The 19,526-nt window shown below is 62.5% G+C and overlaps 1 protein-coding gene across 2 annotated transcripts; it reads left to right on the forward strand.

Annotated features, from left to right (window-relative positions):
• The first annotated feature begins 682 nt into the window (after positions 1-682).
• On the forward strand, positions 683-19,526 carry GNAI2 (G protein subunit alpha i2). Of its 2 annotated transcripts, XM_016149998.2 has the most exons (9): positions 683-956; positions 13,589-13,631; positions 13,855-13,996; positions 14,173-14,333; positions 16,515-16,643; positions 17,007-17,136; positions 17,215-17,368; positions 17,642-17,858; positions 18,521-19,526. In XM_016149998.2, the coding sequence occupies exons 1-8, from the start codon at positions 839-841 to the stop codon at positions 17,830-17,832; spliced, it is 1,068 nt and encodes a 355-aa protein (XP_016005484.2). In that variant the 5' UTR covers positions 683-838; the 3' UTR covers positions 17,833-17,858; positions 18,521-19,526. The 2 variants fall into 2 exon arrangements, with proteins under 2 accessions (XP_016005484.2, XP_036075600.1); XM_036219707.1 differs by having other exon boundaries at positions 714-956; positions 17,642-19,526.

The raw sequence follows: 19,526 nt of genomic DNA on the forward strand, positions 1-19,526 counted from the left end.
TTATCTAGAAGTCAGGTGGCATCTCTCTCCCTCTTTTCCTCCCTTGGATCCTGACTGTGTCCCAGGATGGCTACCTGCCTCTTAGAAGATCAGAGAAGGATGCATAAGTCTTTGATGACTAGAGAAGTCTCCCCAGCAAAGGTGTACGGGTGGCAATAGACTTTTTAAAAATGCAACCCAGAAAGACAAGGGGCCAAACCCTCCTTAGGACGGAGAAAACCGTAGTCTAGGGAGGCTCTAGGCTCTGTAGATCCCGAAACAAGTTTATTGGGTCCATTAAGTTTAACAAGTGACAAGAACACGCCTCCTCCACCTTTGAGGGTTGATTCCTGCTCTGCCCGCGAAGTGCACCGGATCCCCACCCTCGGGCTACAAGATCCTCCCGCCGTCGGGCCGCCGAGCCCCAGGCGCTTCACACCCAATCGGAACCCTGCACCGCCTGCGGCCCGCCCGGAGTCCAATCCGTCTGGGCTTGGCTCTACCCCTCCGGCTCTCCCTCGGCGTGGCTCCGCCTCCAGCCCCGGCCCGAGCCTGGGCGGCACCCAACTGCGCCTTCGCTCCGCCCTCGGGCCAATCCCCGGCCCCGGGTCTCCCGTGGCCCCGCCTCCGGGTCCTCCCCGGCCCAGTCCCGGGCCCGGCTCGCTCCGTCCCCTCCCCCGTCCCGCCCCGCCGTCCGTGCGCGGAGCCCTGAAAGGCGCCGCCCGCAGAAGCTCGGAACTGCGGACCCGAGAGCTACCCGCAGAGAGCCGGCGGCGGGAGCGTAGTGGGTCGCGCGGGGCCGAGCCGGGCCGGGGGCCGTGTGGGGGGCCGGGCGGCGGCCGGGCCGGCGGACGGCAGGATGGGCTGCACCGTGAGCGCCGAGGACAAGGCGGCGGCCGAGCGCTCCAAGATGATCGACAAGAACCTGCGGGAAGACGGAGAGAAGGCGGCGCGGGAGGTGAAGTTGCTGCTGTTGGGTGAGGCCGCGCCCTGCGCTGAGACCCCTGATTCCCGGCCCAAGACCCCTAACAGGACTTTGACCGCCAGGCCAGGGCTTGGAACTCCCACACTCGGGCTGGACCCCCTCAGCTGGACTTGAACCCACAGACTCGGCCTGGCCACGACACCCAAATAATGGTTCAAAACTCCGGGTTGGCCTAGACCTGCGATCCATAGCCCAGATCAGACCCTCAGTTCATCCCAAACCCCCACACCCAGCCACCAGTGCCCCAATATAAACTGCCCAGAACCCCGCTAGACCACCTTGCCGACCAGCCTCACGGACCCTCAGAGTCCCTGCCTTGTCCTTCCAGCCTTCTCTAGATTGTACCCAAATCCCCAGAACCCCACTCAGCTGCCACGCCGAGGCACCACCTGCTCCCCCTACTTCCATTGGTCATGAGGATCCCCGGAGCCCCTGCCAGGGCCCCGCTCCCTCCTTCCTCCTCTGTGCCCCATCTCTACTCTGGACCCTGTATCCTCCGCCCGTGCACCCTGACCCAAAGCACCGCTCAAGCGGGAAACCAAGACTGTTCATGAGCCCCCTCTCCAGCCAGGACCCCCAAACCTTTAGAGACTCCCGCTGTCTGTACCTGACGCACCAGGTCCGTCTCTGCATGCATCACTTCTCAAACCCACTGCTCCCCCTCCCGTAGGTCCCCTCCCACACCCCGGCCTTCCCCAGAGTCCCTCACCCGCCTGCACGAGTCGGGCCCTGCTGGGAGGAGGGAGCCCCGACCCCCAGGTGGCTGGACTGGAGGCTCTACTGGTCCCTCTGGGTGAGGGACGAGGCCTCAGCTTCTCGGGGAGATACCTCTAGCCATCCATTTCCCAGTTTCTAAGCCTTTCCGGGCTGGGAAGGGGGAGGCCTGGGCAGTGGGAGAGAGTGTGGAGGAGTTTGGGTCGTGGCGCCTCCAAGGCCAGGGAAGATGGTGGCTGCTTGAGGGCTGGGGGGAAGTGGAAGTGGTGAGACAGCCAGCCGACATATTGCTGCCCTGGCAGGCGGCTCGAAATCTGCTGGTGGGTGCCGGGCGCTCCGCGGCCCCCTGGGCCGGAAGGCCTGGGACCTGGCCTCTGGGAGTGTGTGGGCCTCGGATCTTGAGGCCCCACGGGGGGGGGGGGACGTGTTGGACCAGCTGGATGAGGAGTCGGGGGGCCAGGTGGGGGCGGGCATCTGAGGTGGACTTTTGCAAAGACTGTGGGCCCTGTAGTTGTCCGCATCCAGCTTCCCACTGGGAACAGGTGTGCCCAGTGGCAGCCTGATTTGGGGGAGGTCTCAGGGTTGGAGGGAGGGAGGTCCCCGCGGCAGCCCTGGAGGCTGGACGGTGTATGGGGGGTGTGGCTCCTCAACCCTAGAGCTGCTGTGGGGTCCGCGGGCTGTGAAAAGTGGGGTTCTTCACGCTGGGCGTGTGGCCGAGAGATAGTGTGTCTTCGGTCATTCGCTCATCTGTTGACTGTCCCTGGGGGCCTGGCCTCGGGGGCACAGCCCCGAGGTTTCAAAATGGCATCCGTTCCGCTGCCGCTGCGGGAGGAAGAGAAGGGGCGGGAAGGGGCGGCGGCCCAGCCTCCTGGGCTGTTTTGCGTTGGGCGCTTGCCTCTTCCTGTCTCCGAGCTGCCGAGCTGCGAGAGCGGCAGCGAGTGGGTGTCGCCGCGGTGGAGTGCCCGTCGCCGCTGCCCGCTGGGCCCGGGAAGGGTGCTTCCTGTACTGCTGCTCCCGAGTGCCTGGCCAGGGACCTCTAGCCAGCCCCCTCCCAGGCCGGTCACAGTCATCGTGGCGGCTGAGGTGTGGGACTGGGCCGTGGGTCTGCGGGGACACTGGGCTCCTGGGCTGTTGTGTGTCTAGACCCTACCCCACCAGTCTTGCTCCCGGGAGCCCAAATCAGGTTTTGGGCCTGGCGACCCCTCGCACAGTGGGCTGGCACAACCAGGGGTGCAGGGTCCCCAGCATTTTCTCGGCTGGGGACTCCATCTTGGCATCCTGCCCCTCTGACTTTGCTTTGTCCATAAAATGGGCTTCACAGTTTGGGGCCAGAGGTGTGCCTGGGCCCATGGTGGGGAGAGTAGTGGCCTCGTGGAGATTTCTGTGGGAGTGTGGGATGGGTGCTAAGACCCTGCAGAGGGTACACTGCCAGGGGGCTGGGAGACCAAGCTCTGCCAGAAATTGAGGACCCAGTCTGCCGTGGCTGCCTGGGGAAGGGTCCAGGCTGGCCATCACTTTCCCGTCCAGGTACAGGGAGGTGATCAGAGCCCAGCTGGGCAGCTTCGGCGTGCTGGGCACCTGTCCCACATAGCGGGAAGGACTGTCCAGGCAACGGGACTCACACTGGGCAATTGCCAGCCTTCCTTCCCAGCCAGAACCACGCCTGCTGCCCCACCCACGTACTGGCTCCTTCCAGTCCTGGGGAGTCCTGCCAGCGGGCAGGCACATCGCTGTCACCCAGGCAGGCGCAGATGTAGTACACACTGGTGAGAGAGGGTTGCTCCTGGCAGCTTGGTCGGCGGAGCAGAGTTGCCGATATCAGCCCTACTGCAGGGATAACCCCCATCCCCACGGGCTACCCCAGGTGGAATCTGGGGCCTGGGGCTGGGCACTTAGGGGAAAGGAAGCCAGAGTTTGTGTTTGGGGTGTCTGGCTGGGATAGGCTGTGTGGGCAGCCTACAGAGAAAGGAGAAACGGTGCCCACCGTTGGCCCCTCGGAGCCTTCAGGTGTGACTGCGGGGCTTCTCTCTTGCCCCTGGCACTTGGCACCTCTTCCTCTTCCCCACTTCCATCCAACTCGCTCCTACTCGATTGTTCTCAAGGCTCCGCTCAGGGGTCACTGCCCAGGATCCTTCCTCGACAGCCCCCCTTCGCCAAAGCTGGGGAAGCACCTCCTCTGGCTCCTCGTGCCCCCATCATCGGAGCACGGCATTTGCTATGGGTCACAGCTTCCCTCTCTTGAGACTACAGAGGCAGGACCGTGTCCCGTTCATTTCTGAGCCTTCCATGCCAAGCATGGAGCCTGGCACCTGTTGGACGCTCCTTGTCCATTTGTCGAATGAAAGAAGTGCTGCTGGTCTGAACTTGGTCTTGGGGATGGGTGGCTGGAGGAAGGAGTGAGACCGTGGTGGTCGCTGCGCTACAGCCTGGCATATCGTGGGAGGTGGCGAGTGACCCGGATTGGGGGGGATAGTGGGAGAGAATTCTTTAGCCTTTTCTCCTCCTGGTCTCCCCACAGGCTATACTGGCCCCTCAGGGACAGCCCTTTCCCTGCTGTGTGCAGAACTCTTGCTGGCCAGTCCGCACACAGTATGGGTGGGCTCCAGCCGTTCCTGGGGCGGAGTGGCTCGACAGTCCTTTCAGCTCAGGCTGTTTGGGGACTATTGCAGGCCTGTCTAGCTCTTGGGGCTGGGCCTGTCCTGCAGCCCAGGGGCTCAGACCAGAGCAGGATTCCTGGCCTTGCCTGCACACGCAAGGGCTCAATTAGTTTTATCAAAAGAAAAAGAAAAGTATTTTGTGGCCTTTGTCCTGTCTGTCTCTCGCAAAGGGTCTGGCACACTGGGTGCCTATTAAGTGTGTATGGGAAGAATGAAGCTATCGAGCACATCCGTGAACAGGGAGGGGAGAAGGCCTCCTGGTACTTGGGGCTTGGTGGGAAGGCCTGAGATCCCGGCAGGCTCCGTAATTGGGGAGGGTCCCCAGGACTCCCTAGATCAGCTCTTGGGGTCACCAGAGCTAGGTTCAAATCCCAGTCCCACCTAGTGCACTGGCTGAGAAACCTAGTGACAGGTAAATCCTGGTAGGCACCCTGATCTCCATTCCTAACCCGAGGCCCGGGGTACCTGCCTGCAGCCACAGGTGTTTGGGGACAGTACATCAGAGCCTAGAGGTGCGAGAATGAGTGAGGGACCCTCTGCTGACTCCTGCAGAACCAAGAGTTTGGTAGGAAGGGATCTTCCCATCCTAGAGCCTTCCTGGCCCCAGTATGGAGGCCCTGGGGAACCCCCTTTTATGTCCTCAGGCAGCTGTTCACAGCAAGTGGGGAGACAAGGCCTGTAAACAATTGGTGCCAGCTGGAGTGACAGACAGTCCTGGGGACCTTAAGCCCAACCTCTGGCGGCCGAGCAACCTTCCAGGGGGTCTGGGTATCCAGGCCCGCCTCCAGCCCCCCTTCCCCCCCTTTTCTCCAGCTTTCCCCATCCCGGCTGGAGCTCATTAGCATTTGAATGGGAGGCGGGGCAGCCTGGGCCTCTTGAGTCTCTTCTTCCCACCCCTCCCCCAGGCTGGGCGCGGCTTTGTCTTCCTGAGCGGGCAATACAGGAGCTTCTGTACCAGGGAGTGAGCGAGGGTCCAAGTCATTTCTGACCCCTGCTGCCTGTGTCCTGTCCAGTCCCGCCGGGCTCAGCCCTTGCCCACAACCCCAGTGTTGCTACAGGCAACCTGAGAGGTCACACCTCCAGGGTAGGCGTGAGACCGGGTCCTTTAGGGATGCCCCCAAACTGGGAGACTGGGTGAATCAGGGTGGCTTTGCAAAGGAACCGGTGCTGGAGCTCCGCTGTGGGGGGTCTCAGGAGGGCGGGGGTACAGAACCTAGGCACAGGGCCGAGCAGTGGTAAGGACACAGAGAGGCCGTCGTGGCTGGAGGCAGAAGTCGGCAGCTGGGGAGCACAGCGCCCGCCCATGCCAGGCCGGAGCAGCCTCCAGCCACCCACAATGCCTGAGTCGGAGCCTAGGCTGCCAGGTGGTGGCTGGCACAGTCAGGGGTCCCTTGGGACCTGGGCTGGCCTGAGCTACAGTCACGGGCTGGCATTATTGGTGTCCTAGGCCTGAGAACGTTGCCCAGTAAGTGACGGCAGGTAGTGCTGGAAGGGGTCCCAGTGAGGTCCCTAGGCCTCCGGCACTGCCGAGGCTGGGATTTGAGGTCACTTGAGCCACAGTCAGGCACACTGGTCCTGTACACCTTGCCCTTGATATCGATCCCTGGCTGTGTGTCTCTTGGTCTTTGTCTCTAAGAGCCACCCATTCTTTTGGCAGGAGCAGGATGGAGGAAGCCTTGTCCACATAATCTCTTAGCCACGGAGGGACCAGGGCCTTGCCCCACCATACCCTTTGGTGCTGTGAGGGAGGCAGGATTGGACAGATGGGGACAGGACCGTGGCCAGACTCTGTCCCATCTTCCCAACAGCTCGGGGTGGGACTTGACCTAGGAGTTCAGTGAGGGGGATGGAGTCCACAGGTTCTGGCTGGGCCTCAGCTCATGGGCCCCATCTAGGGATGCCTAGCAGGGTGCCTCAGGGAGGCAGAGGACTAAGCCCTTTGATGGTGGCCCTGGTACCTGATCTGATGCTCTGAGGCAGCCCCTCCCTCAGCCACAAGTACAGGGTGGGGCCCTCTCTGCCCACCCCACCCATCCCTACTAGCCTGAAGCTTTTGTTCATACTAAACCCAACCCACCCTCACCCTCACCCTCACCCCCAGTGCTGCTTCTTGGGGCTCTGGCCATCTTGGTGGTCTGGGAGGAATAATCTCCCTGGAATAACCAACCTCTTGCCGGGCACTTTCGCATGTACATCCAAGGCTTGGCAGCGAGTTCCAGGCCAGTGCAAGCCAAAGCCTGAAGTGGATAGCGTAAGGCTTGTTGTGAAGGTAGCCTTATGTCTTGGTGGGTTCCGGGGTGTCAAGGCTCCTACAGCCTGCATAAAGGAGATGTTCATGGCAGCACCTACTGTGCCCGGGGCAGGAAGAGGGTCGGTGGAGTCTGCATGGCAGGGCTGGGCCTCTTGGGGAAGCGGTGTCCACACCAGAGGAAAAGGAGGAAGCAGCTGGAGGAGGAGGAGCCCAAATGAGGAAGAGGCCAGAGGGCCGCCAGTGCTTTGTGGGGGGGTGAGCCCTGGCAACCGGGGGATCTGGAAGGTGAGCCCCACCTGCGCGATCTCATCTGCATAGTCCCCTGGGTCCCCTACAGATCGCCGCTGGATTGGAGTCAGTCCAGGCGGCTCCATCCCTTGGCCTGGCCCAGCATCCCCTGGGCCCAGGATCCCAGGGAAGGTGGCCTCGTCTCTGAGAAGGATTCCAGGCCCCTCCTTTGACCACAGGAAGTGGTGGCTGGGAGAGGGACGCCGACTGGAGAGCTAGCAGGAAAGCAGAGGGCTGCTCTTAGGTTCCCGAGTGGCCATTGCCCTCCAAAGCCGGAAGGCCGGCTGCAGGCCGAGATGAATGCCCGGAAATGGAGCAGCAGCCCCGGGATTAGCTCACTCCGGGTTTCCCCTGCCTGGGGGTAGACAGAGGGGTCCTTGGTCCAGCCCAAGGATCCCTGCCCTCTACTGCCCACTGGGCCTGGAGGTGTCTTCCCACGGCCTCTGGTGATAACAGCAGCTATCTCTGAGTGAGCCTCGACTCCGTGGCGGGGGCTGGACTCTTCCTGGTCTTGTTTAACCCTGTGAGCCTGGGACTGACGTCACACCCATTTCACTGATGGGGAAACCGAGGCTCGGGGACATGACATGACATACCCGATAAGTGCAGATACCAAGATACGATCACCATCCTGACTGCCCCCAACTGCCATGGCCAGTCAGGAGCACAGACAGGTGCCGTGGTGTGTGTGTATCCCGTGTGCCTGGGCACCTGTCTTCACCGGCCTCCATTCCTTTTTCAGGCATTGAAAGGGGACTGTCTGCCCTGCTGGGCAGGACCCAAGACTACAGGAATCTTTCTCCTGCTCAAAGTCAGAAATCTGCTACGTGGCCGCAAGCGACCCCGTCCTCATGCAGCTGCCTCCATTTCTGCTTCATAGCCCGTGTCCCTCGTGGTCATACTCAGGCCATCGTCAGGCAGCCTGGCACTTTGCTTTGGCCCTGACGTGATGCGTGCTCCTCCCACAGCCACCAGGCTCGAGAGGACTGAGCCCAGGCCCAGGGGCTGTCACAGTCCAGGGTGGGGGCTCCTGAGCTTGGTCCACAGACTAGGAGTTGCCCAGAGGCGAAGGAAGGGTGTTCCTGCAGCGGGCTTCCGCTGTGAGCACGGGCCATGCTGGACCTGCGTGGCGGCTGAATGTCTGCAGTGTGGGCTGACGCAGCATGGCAGGTGCTGAGGCTGGTCCTCGTGCTCCGAATCCAAGTTTTGTGGCCTTCCCCTCCCCAGGGAGGTTCCCAGGGGTTCTGCTTGGCTCCTGTGTGACCTGGGGCCTGTCCAGCACCTTCTGGCTGCTGCAGAGGGTGAGACCTGTATCCTTAGGGGCCAGCATTGAACAGGTGTCAGGGCGTCCTCTCTTCCAGGCTGGCCTTCCTTGCCCAGTGCCTCAGTTTCCCCCTATATAGTGGGCAGGGCCCCACCGATGGAGACCCACCTCTGCCCCCAGAAAGCCCTCTCTGTGTCTGGTGGCCCTTGCTCAGAGAGCATTGACTGGACAGCAGGAGGCAGTCCCTGGTTCTTAGTGCTTCTCTGGTGGGCAGCGTGAACCTCAGGAAGCCGCTGGAGGCGACCCAGGTGTGCAGGGCCTGGTGGGAGGGAGGTTCCGGGTTCGTTGGGGCGCCCAGGAGAAGGCAAGGCCACATAATGTGGATGGGGGTGTCCCAGGGCCCATCCGCGACCCCCATGGTGCCAGCCTTGCTTGAGCCTCCTTGGAGGGAGTGAGGGGGCCCAAGAGGACCACCTGGAGGAAGGAAGAGACGCCGGGGGCGGGGCTCGGGGCGCCTTTGTGTGGCGGGCCCTCTTCCCCTCCCTCCCGTTCCCATTGTTCCCCGGTGCAGTGTCTGCTGGCCCAGGGCTTCCCAGGCTCGGGAGGGGGCGATGGGTGAGGGTCCAGGCCCCTCCCCCAGCTGCCCTAGCTGACGCCGCTTTTCAGAAACAAATGCTCCCCAGCACTGCCCAGCCCCCACTGCCTCCGCCGGCTTTCTGGCTGCCGTGCTCCCCCTGGTGGCGGTGAAGCTGGGGGCCCGGAACGGCGGGGCCGGGCTGGAGACGTGGCGCCTTCCCGGGATGGGAGTGGGAGGTGGTGCCCGGGCTGCCTTTGGGGTGGGCTGCACCCCTGCCTTCCAGCCTGTGCCCCACCGGGGCAGGCCTGAGGGCTGTGGCAGTGGGGGCGGGCCTGGTGCTGCGGGTTTGAGCCGGGCTGCTGCCCAAGTCTCTCCTGTGGTCACAGCCACTGCTGCTTATGAGAATCTCTGCCCTCAGGCCTGCCACGTGGGCTGGCTGCTCTCCGTCCCCCCGTGGGTTCCAGGGGAGCCCACCAGCTCGGGAGCCTCTGCAGGGAGGCCTTTTCCCCAGGCCGAGTGCAGGCGGGCAGTGAGCAGTGCCTGCTCCTGGGCAGGAAGGAGGCCACAGCTGGGTAGAGTGCTGGGTGGTGTGGAAGGGAAGTGACGAACTCGAAGCAGTAAGCCAGCAGAGGAGTGCGTGGCTTTGACTCCAGCCCCAGGTTGCACAAGTCCCGGCTGCTGCTGCTGAGTCAGCCAGTTAGCCACTGGTCATCACCCTCCCCTGCTCTTTGTCTGAAAGCCTCAGAAACTCCTTAAAATGTGAGGGCCCCAGCGGGCCGCTCTGCAGGTTGTGGTTGCTGTGGCTGCAGGAAATGAGAGGTCTGGGGAAATCTGTAATCCTGCAAAGAGTAGAAAAATCGTGTTAATAACTTTTATCTCAATGCCCACGGTGAGAAGAGCTTTGTGCTTAACCCCCGCCCCTCTCCTAGGGGGAGGTAAGGGAGGTGCCAAGAATGGGCAGGGAGGTCTCAGGAGCTCTTGGAGGTCTCAGGAAGGACCAGTGTGGGCACCAGCGTTGTGGCGGGTCTGAACATCCCTCTGGGAGAGGATCTGAAAGTGGGAGATGGGCTGGATGCCTACTCGAGGCTTGGCGGCCTCTGTGGAGGGGAAACCGAGGCCAGAGAGGGTGGCAGCATGCCAGGGCCTCCCTGGGGCAGAGTCTCTAAGACACAGAGACTCCGAGGTGGGCAGGCTGCAGTGATCCGAAGGCCGGATCAAGCAACAAGAGCTGTGGCCGCATGTCTGCTGCAGGGGCCCTGCTGGCCTTGCTCAGGCAGGTGGCACGTCTGTCCCCTCCTCCGCTGGGGCCCAGTGCTCCCCAAGTGGAAGCAGATATTCTAACACAGGGCAGCCCTCTGCTGTCACCCAACACGTCAAGGCAATTACTGTCCCGGGGGCCCAGCAGCTGCGTCCCGGGGCAGGGGCTGCAGAGGTTTCTCTGGTGAGAAGAGGTACAGCCCAGTGGGAACACTGAGGCCACCCCAGGGAGTCTCCGTGGGCCCCTGTGATCTCATTCAGCTAGAGATGGCGTGCCTGGCGGGGCCCTCTGTGGGCGGGAGACTCCTGCCGCCTTCTGTTAGCTGCGTTTCCCGACCCAGCATCTTTGTGGCAATCTAGCGCCAGCTGGCGAAGCCCCCTCTTGAGGGGGAGGTGCAGGGCTGGGTGACGGACTGGGTGACCAGGGTCAGCAGGGTACAAGCAGACTGCGAGCCAAGTATCAGCGTATCTGATGGGGAGCGCCGCGAGCCCTGATGGGAAAGGGGCCCACTGGAGGGGGGGCCAGTGAGGCTGCTACGCCACAGGAGAAACTGGGGGGCTGCCCGAGAACCAGGGTCCTCATCCCTCCCATTTCACCCGGGTGTCATGCTGCGGTCCCACCGACCTCTGCCCTCGGCCTCCTGGTCTGCCGTAGCTGCTCCTGGGCCCTGACCCCGACTCTGTCCTGATGTTCCCCCACTGCTTCCTGCGTGGCCACCGGTGCCACACCCTTGTCCTGCCACTCCTTCCTGCCTGCGTCCAGGGATGGGGGCTCTGTGACCTCGGTTCGTCCACCCGCCAAATGGGAGTCTTTCTGCAGTGACCCCTGCTCAGGGCAGAGGGTGTCCTACTAACTCTTAGACTGTGAGAGCAAGAGAGACCGAGGCTCTGAGGGGACGGGGGAGTGGACTGTCGGCCGACCGCAGCAGGGAGCAGGCATCCTGGCTCCAGCCCGGCCTGCCCAGGTGCTGCCGCCTTGGTGTGTCTGCCCGGCGCGGCTCTGCTAGGAAAATCAGATGCAAAGCGAGTTTGCGCTGTCATCCCCTTCGCTCGGCAAGGTCACTGCCCTGCCCACTCCACTCACCAAGAGAGCGGTCCAAGGGCCAGGCAGGGGAACTGGTGCTCAGGTGGACAGGGGTCCCGGAGTTACATGAGAGGGGCCAGGCCTCAGCCTAACCTCGGGTCTCTGTGCCCTGGATAGCTGTCCCTGAGCCTCGGCTCACCTGGCGGGAGACGCGTGATTGATCTGACCTGTCACTTCACATCCCTGGCCTCCGCGGCCTCACTGGGCCCCAGTCCTGGCCGGGACGCCATGGCTCCCCGTTCTGCTCCAGGATGTGCTCCCTCCGCTCTGTGGCAGCAGGTGCCTGGGAGGGAAGGACAGCCGGGCAGTCACCGGGCCCTCGTGGCTAACCAGACCGATGCTGCCATCCCTGTCCCATGGATGTTTGGAAGGAGACTTGGGAATTTGCTATTTTTAATACCCAACCAGAGCATCTTCCCATAGGCTCTGAGAAGGGCTGGGCAGGCCAGGCATCATGGTCCCGGATGTTTAGTTTAGGGCCCTAGGGGAATGGGCATCACCGTCGGGCTGCTCTAGGCTCTCTCCACATGTCCCCAGGGGAATACACTGGCACTGGTGCCTCCGGTGTCCAGGGGCAGAACAGATGGAGGGGCTCACCTGGCCACCTCCGGCCCAGCCTGCACCTTTGTGCCACTCCTAGTGCTCCCCTAGCCTGGGAAGCAGGCCTGGAGCAGTCCGAAGCCATGACCCCAGGCAGCTGGTGGCGCTTATGAGGCGAACCCAGACCAGTCTCTGTAGGGAGACCACTGGGGTGGGCCTGGGTTTGGGCACAGCTGTGCCCAATTTCTCCTGCTTTTATGTGGATCTGGGGGGGCAGGTAGGGCGGATGCAGGACGGCCAGGGCTTTGGGGGGCACCGCAGAGACTAGGCCCAGCGTCCACCTGGGATGGCAGGGAGCGGACCCAGTGGCCCAGCTGCAGTACAGGGCCCTTAGTGCAGCTCTGAGAGGAATCGCAGGGCAGGCAAGGTGGGCCACACACAGGGGACTGTAACCACGTGACAGCAACCTGTCCCAGTTCCGTTATTTGTCAGGCGGGGTGAGAACAGAACTGCCCCTCGGGGCTGTGCGGTGAGTGGATGTGCTGGGCACAGTCGCGTCTGCCGCGGGGTGCGCGCGCCCCGCAGCCTCGCCGCCGCGCCGCGGTTATCGTTGCCGTTTATTCCTGTTGCCACGGGAGTTCGTGCGTTCGCCGTTTCCGCTGCGGTCGTCTTAACTGACCCTGAGGTGCGTGGGGGCCAGGTCCCCAGGTGCGACCTCCCCACCCGTCTCGCTGAGCTGCTTAGAGGGCCAGACCTGCCACTGTGATCAGAAGGGTTGGGACACTGGGGCATGGGGCAGATGTGACCAGCAAAGGCCTGGAGGTGGCAAGAGGCAGTTCCAGACAGGTATGGCTGACGGCGATGGGCAGGAGCGGAGGAAACGGGGGGCAAAGGTCGGGAGGGCGAGCTGGGCCCATCCGAAGTGCCTTCAACCTGGAGCTCGGGATAAGGAGCAGTGGGGAGAGAGGGAGGCCCTGCTCCTGCCCCTTCTGTCCCCCAGTCAGGGAGAATGGGTGGCCCTCCTGGTCTGCACACTTCCCCGCACAGACTCCCTGGGGAATGCGGGTTCCTGGACTGCACCTCTCCAGGTCTGGCTCCGTGTCTAGAAGGAGACTTGGGAATTTTTGCTATTTTTAACACCCACCCAGAGCATCTTCCCACAGGCTCTGAGAAGGGCTGGGCAGGCCAGGCATCACGGTCCTGTGTGTTCTCCTGCCCTCCCAAATCCTGGCTGCGTGATCTTGGGACCAGACTTGCCTTTCCTGAGCCTCAGTGCCCTCATCTGTAACCTGGGAGCAGACACAGTGTCTGTTTGTGGGGCTGCCATGACGGTCACAGGAGAGTGCCAGCAAATCCCTTGGCAGCGGCCAGGGGGAAATACAGGGTGTGGTCTGCGAGGCCAGGGAAGCATCTTGAGTCAGTATGGGGTGTGCGTGTGTGTGCCTGCGTGCATGCACGTTACGCTGTGTGTCTCCCGGCTCCGGGTCGCCATCTGCTCGGGGGCGGGCTGGGCCTCGGGCCATGTCTGGGAGGCAAGAGCAGGACACCATGCCCATCCAGGGCCCTCGGCAGCTACGTCCCAGACTGAGGCAGAAGTGGGCTGCTGCCCTGCTGGAGTGGGCAGGGCTCCGTCCTGCCAGCTCTGTCCAGGGGCCATGTTGGTGAGCGCAGCCTGCGTGGCGAGGCCGCATGTGTGAGAATAACAGGGTGATGCCTGCAGGGCTGGAGCCAAAGCCCCTGAACTCAAGCAGGGCCGTGGGGCGCCACGGTGGGCAGTGGGGATCGTGCGAGGCAAAGGTCTGGGGAGAGTCCGCTGTGGGGCTCAGGTGGCCTGCGTTGCCTTGACTACTGCCAGCCGCAGCCCTGACAGCCTCCACCTCATCGTGCCATCGGTGGGGAGGGCGGGTTCTGCCTCTGGACCACCACTAGTCGCTCGCCTGCGTGGCCCGCTGGGCCGCTCCCTGACCACCTGCGCCCTGCCGTCTGTTCCAGGTGCCGGGGAGTCAGGGAAGAGCACCATTGTCAAGCAGATGAAGTAAGTGCTGGGCGTGGGAGGGGCCTCCGAACCTCGATCCCCTGCACTGCCCAGCCCTTCTTAGCCAGGCCTGGGACTTTTCAGAGTCATCCATCCTCAGGTCCCAGTGGGTTGGGGGCAGTGTTGTCCTCTCTGGAATAGGTCCCTGCAGCCCCGGCAGCCCTGGGTGGCCCAGTGAGGTCCCTGTGGCATATGGAGTTTAACCCCTCACCCCTGGCTGCAGGATCATCCATGAGGATGGCTACTCAGAGGAGGAATGCCGGCAGTACCGGGCGGTCGTCTACAGCAACACCATCCAGTCCATCATGGCCATCGTCAAAGCCATGGGCAACCTGCAGATTGACTTTGCCGACCCCTCCCGCGCGGTATGTGGACTCTCACCCCCACCCCTGCCTACCTCCCAAAGGCTTTTGGGCAAATCATGTCCTGGGGAACCTGAGAACGCCCCAGCCTAGGCCCCGTTCTGGACGCCTCCCTGCTCTCGAGGGGTGGGGTGGGGGTGCACTCCTGCGACTGGCTGACCATCTGCTGCTGTGCCCAGGATGACGCCAGGCAGCTGTTTGCGCTGTCTTGCACGGCCGAGGAACAGGGCGTGCTCCCCGAGGACCTGTCCAGCGTCATCCGGAGGCTCTGGGCCGACCACGGTGTGCAGACCTGCTTTGGCCGCTCGCGGGAGTACCAGCTCAACGACTCGGCCGCCTAGTGAGTTCCAGGGGCAGGCCTGGGCGGGGGGTGGTCTACACTACAGGCCAGACTGAGAGCCTGAATACTCAGAAACATGCTGCTAGTCTCTCTTTATGAAGCTGTTGACCATCAGTAGAGGCCTTGGTGGGTCTGGGTTCGGGATGGGAGGCCAGGAGGAGGGCCCAGCAGGGCGGCTTGTAGAGTCCCCGCCAGGCCATCTGAGTCAAATCTGCCCTTAGACGCTATCATTATACGTTTGCTGCCACCTGCTCTGTGCCAGACCCCGTGCGGGCTTCCGGGACACAGTGATGAGTGGAATGATAAGTCTGCAAGCAGCAACAACTTAGGGTGTCAGTGTGTGGGAGTCAGGGTGGGTCCAGAGGAGGAACTGCCTCGGCTGAGTTCTGAGCATGAGCCGGAGGACGGCGAGGGCTTCCAGGCGGGGGACACCGTGTAGACTCCTGGGGTAGCAGACTGCTGGCTGTGCTTGAGGTCACAGAGGAAGTTCAGGCTGGCGGGGGGTGGGGAGACACAAGGGGGAGGAGAGCGACTGAGAGGTGACAGATGTGCGTAGGGGAATCGGGGGGTCCCAGGAGTCGCAAAGGCCTAGCCCATAGGGTGATGCCCCAGCTTCCTTCCCTAAGGTACCTGGTGCAGGGTGCTGAGCACCCCACGGGGAACAGGAAAGACAGGTTGGTGGCCAGCCCTGATGGCCGCAGGGCTGTGGGGGACATCCACAGGCTCTGGATGGTGCCCCCAGATAGGCTGCTGACCCTCACCTCCTCCTCCCTCCTCTGCTTAAGCCAGGCCCTCTGCCTGGAAGCCCTTTCCCACCTCCACTGCCATCTAACCGTGAGGCCGCCGGGAGCGAGGACCTCAGGAGTGTGGGCGGGAGGTGGTCTGCCTGGCCATGGTTTCCGGGCCCTGCCCCAGTTACACGGACAGTCTCCTCCATCCTCCTTGCAGTGGCCCGAACTTCTCTGTGAGCACACACCCGTCCCAGGAGCTGTGCGGCCACTGCCAAGCACGGGGGCCTCCGGGCCTCGGCGCCAGCAGAGCTTCTAGATCCTAGAGGCAGGGAGCGGTGAGCTCCGTCAACCCCTGCCCCCTCGGTGCCCAGGATACTCAGGGAGCGCAGGCACAGAGCCGTCTTCCAGGCCACCTCCCACTCCTCCCTGGTCCCCTTCTTCATTCCCCATTAAACACCCACTGGGTGCCCGGTGCTGTTCTGGGTGGGGGTTCAGCATCGAACACGGGCCCTGCTCTCCCGAGCAGGTTTATGCCTTGATAAGATCACTAGGGTGGGGAGTGGATTGGGATACCGCAGGGGACAGAGACTCCCCGCCTTCTCACAGCCATCCTCCAAGGCTGCCATGGAGCGGCGGGGTCCCAGGGTGAGCCCACCTGTTGAGAAGGAAGAGGCTGGTGTGGAACCCGCCATGAGGCCTCCAGACTAGAGGCTCTCAGTAGGGGGCGGGGCACGGTATGCAGGTCACAGCACATGCGTCATGGTCCCCCATGGCCCTTCCTGTTATTCTGTTCTGTCTCTGTCTCTGAGGTCATTTCCCTCTGGCTCGGCTGCTGGTGGGAGCCAAGGGCTGGCCCCAGGAGGGAGACATCGGCCCTAGGCCCAGCCCCCAGGCCACAACGAGGATATTGAGGCAGGCAGCGGGATGGCCCCAGGCCCCAGGGGTGTGAGGGTACTCATTAAGGGAGCTGGTAATGAGGAGCTCCTGGGGCTTCCACCAAGCAGGTGTCAATGCCCTCCCCCGAGGAACCCAGATTTTACTGGGTGCTAGGCAAAGAGCCCACTGGGCCGGGCAGGCCGTAACCTGTCCAGCTCCACATCGAGGGGACACGCCAGGCTGCTCTGCGGCCGGTGCCATAATTGCTCTGATTAGCATCCCAAATCCCTCGCCCAAGAATTAGCTTGCTGCCTCCCACCCCCCTCTCCTGCAGCTCCACCACCCCGGATCCTGTCAGGGGCAGGCCTAGCTCAGAGCTGGGTGCTGGGGCTGGGCCGGCCTGCCACAGAGCTGCACCTGCTCCCGGAGGCCTTAGCCCATAGGACGATGCCCCCGCTTCCTCCCCTTCTCCGCGTCCGGAGGCAAGGGCTTCCCATGCAGATAAATTTAATGCAGGGGTCCCGGTAAAGAGGCCCAGTGCTGGCCCCCACTGACCCCCCCACCCCACCTCCAGCTACCTGAATGACCTGGAGCGCATCGCACAGAGTGACTACATCCCCACACAGCAGGACGTGCTACGGACCCGTGTGAAGACCACGGGCATCGTGGAGACACATTTCACTTTCAAGGACCTACACTTCAAGTGAGTGGGCAGAGTGGAAGGGTGAGACCTGCCAGCCTTTGAAGTGACAGAGGGCGGGACCCTTACTCCAGAGCCTGCTTGCTGCTGGCTGTGTTGGGAAGGAGGGGCTGGTCCAGGGTCCCCCGGCCTCACTCTGAAGTTTCTCAAGCCTGCGTGGCCACCAGCGGCTCGGCCTCTGCTGACCCTGCCCTGTGTGGCCGCAGCCTTCCTTGCTGACCAGCCCGGGCCCAGAAACGGGAGGTGGACAAGTGTGGAGGATTCCACGAAGGCAGCTGCCCACTCTGAGCAGGCCCCTGTGCTCGGTTAGCTGACCCGCTCCCAGAACCCCCTGTTCCGGAGCTGAGGCAGCCCTGTGTCCCACAGGATGTTCGATGTGGGTGGGCAGCGGTCTGAGCGGAAGAAGTGGATCCACTGCTTTGAGGGCGTCACAGCCATCATCTTCTGCGTAGCCTTGAGCGCCTATGACCTGGTGCTAGCCGAGGATGAGGAGATGGTGAGCGGCCAGGAGGCCACTGGGGGCTGGGGATTGGGGGCCGGTGGCTGGTGCTGACGGCGCCGTCCTGCCCCCCAGAATCGCATGCACGAGAGCATGAAGCTGTTCGACAGCATCTGCAACAACAAGTGGTTCACGGACACGTCCATCATCCTCTTCCTCAACAAGAAGGACCTGTTCGAGGAGAAGATCACGCACAGTCCCCTGACCATCTGCTTCCCTGAGTACACAGGTGCGGGGACTAGGCCGCTGGGAAGGGGTTGCTGGTGACCAGGTGGCCCACCGGCGCCCCCTGCTGGACAGAAGGGTAACCACGGGACTCTTGGTGGAGTAGGTGCTGCCCAGGCGTGGCTACTCGGAGCCTGCACACGCCGCCGGGCCCTTCTCAAAACACACCTCATATCCTGTGCACTCACGTGCACAGAACCTGCGGCGCGTGTGGGACGGGGCTGCCTGCCGCCCGCACATCGTGCTCCTCACGGTTTTGTCTCTTTGTCTCCCACAGGGGCCAACAAGTACGACGAGGCCGCCAGCTACATCCAGAGCAAGTTCGAGGACCTGAACAAGCGCAAGGACACCAAGGAGATCTACACGCACTTCACGTGCGCCACCGACACCAAGAACGTGCAGTTCGTGTTCGACGCCGTCACCGACGTCATCATCAAGAACAACCTGAAGGACTGCGGCCTCTTCTGAGGGGCAGCGCAGGGCCCGGCAGGATGGTGAGCCAGAGGGGGGCCAGGCAGGGAGCTGGGTAGGAATAAAGTGGGGCCACCGAGCCCAGAGAAGGGATGCGGTCGGGGCCGGGGAAGGTCCAGGTGGGGGTAGGGAACTTTGGTGCCCAGTAGGAGAGCAGAGGACGAGGAGGAGCACAGGGAGGTGAGTCAGGAGGGCCCCTGAGTGCAAGGCACCGAGGAGCTAGCACAGGTAGGTCTGGGCTCCATTCCGCCCAGTGGTCCAGACAGCAGATGCACCTCGCGGTGCACCGGGAAAGAACTAGAGGGCTGTCCCCACCTTCCTTGGAGAAAACTCACTTCCTCAGGCCATTGGCCTAGCCTGAAGGGGGCTGGATGACGAGGGGCCCAGCTGCCTGCCACTAAACGTGGCCAGCTCAGTGCTCGTCCCTGTTGTTTGCCCCATGGACCTATCTGAGGGTCCTGGGCTGAGGCTGGCCCCACTGGCCCTGGGGGAGGGGAGAGGACTCTGCCAGTGCTACAGACGCCCCTCCCCACACAACCCCTCAAAAGATCCTGGCTCCCGGATGGCCGCTGTGTCACTGGTGACGAGTGGATGAGAAGGGTGAGGGTCACTGTCAAGGGAGATGGGAGGAAAGGCACACACTGGCCACATCCCAACCCATGCTCTAACTGTCCCCCATCTCCAGGGCCACCGCCAACTATGCTCCCCCAAACCCCTGAGGAAGATGGGGGCCAAGAGGACCACGCTCCCCGCCTGCCCCTCCCCCAGCCGCTTTTCTCCTCTTTCTGTATTCTTGGCTCCCCCGTCCCCTTCCTCAGCCCCAGAGACTTGGGGGAGGGGTTGCCACAGGCCTCCCTGTTTGAAGCCCTTCCTTGTCGCAGGTGCTGGGAATGGCCGCGGTACCCCCTTCCTGGGCATCTGTTCTGGTTTTAACTATTGTCTTGTTCTGTGTCGGGGGAGGGGAACACATATTCAGTCTCCCAAAACCTGTGTCTGGAGGGGCACCCACTTCTCCAGCCTGGGACCCCTAGCTTCACCCAACACCAGCCCCTGACCCAGTCCAAGTCCAAATGTTTACAGGGAGCCTCCTGCCCCCCACCCCCACCCCTCAGCCGCTTGGAGGCTCCAAAGGAAAAAGCACAAGAAGCGTGAGGCGCCACCGTTCCCGGAGACCACAGTCCACCCGCTCATTCTCGTAGCTTTTTTAAAAAACGAAAGTAAAGCCAAAAAAAAAAAAAAGAGGAAGAAGTAAAAAGAAAGAAAACTGCAAACCTAGAAAACTTTTTAGAGAAAAACTATTTAAAACTGATCCTGACCAGCACCCGCCCAGCTCCCTTCCAGTGACTCCGTGCCTTGAGTGTGTCTGCGTGTTTACACCTCTCCCTCTGCTGGCTGCCCCTATGCAGGCGGCGGCCCACCCTGCCCGCCACAGAATCGGGTTCCAAGGGCTGTTCCGGACAACTGCCAACGTCACGGAGGGCCCCTGCCCAGCGGCCCTGGGCCCTGGCTCCATTAACCTAAATGTAGCTCCTTAGCGCTAACTTAGGAACCACCGCTGCCTGCTGAGGGGCCACGCCCCTCGCGCCCTCGCCCCAGGCCGGGTCCTTCAGCGTTGAACACTTCCTTGCTTTTTTCACGTTTTATGGAATTGTTCACCTGGTTTGAAATAATAAAATGTAGAAAGAAAAATA

This window comes from Rousettus aegyptiacus, unplaced genomic scaffold, assembly GCF_014176215.1.
Source record: "Rousettus aegyptiacus isolate mRouAeg1 unplaced genomic scaffold, mRouAeg1.p scaffold_m13_p_4, whole genome shotgun sequence".
Classification (NCBI taxonomy): Eukaryota; Metazoa; Chordata; class Mammalia; order Chiroptera; family Pteropodidae; genus Rousettus; species Rousettus aegyptiacus.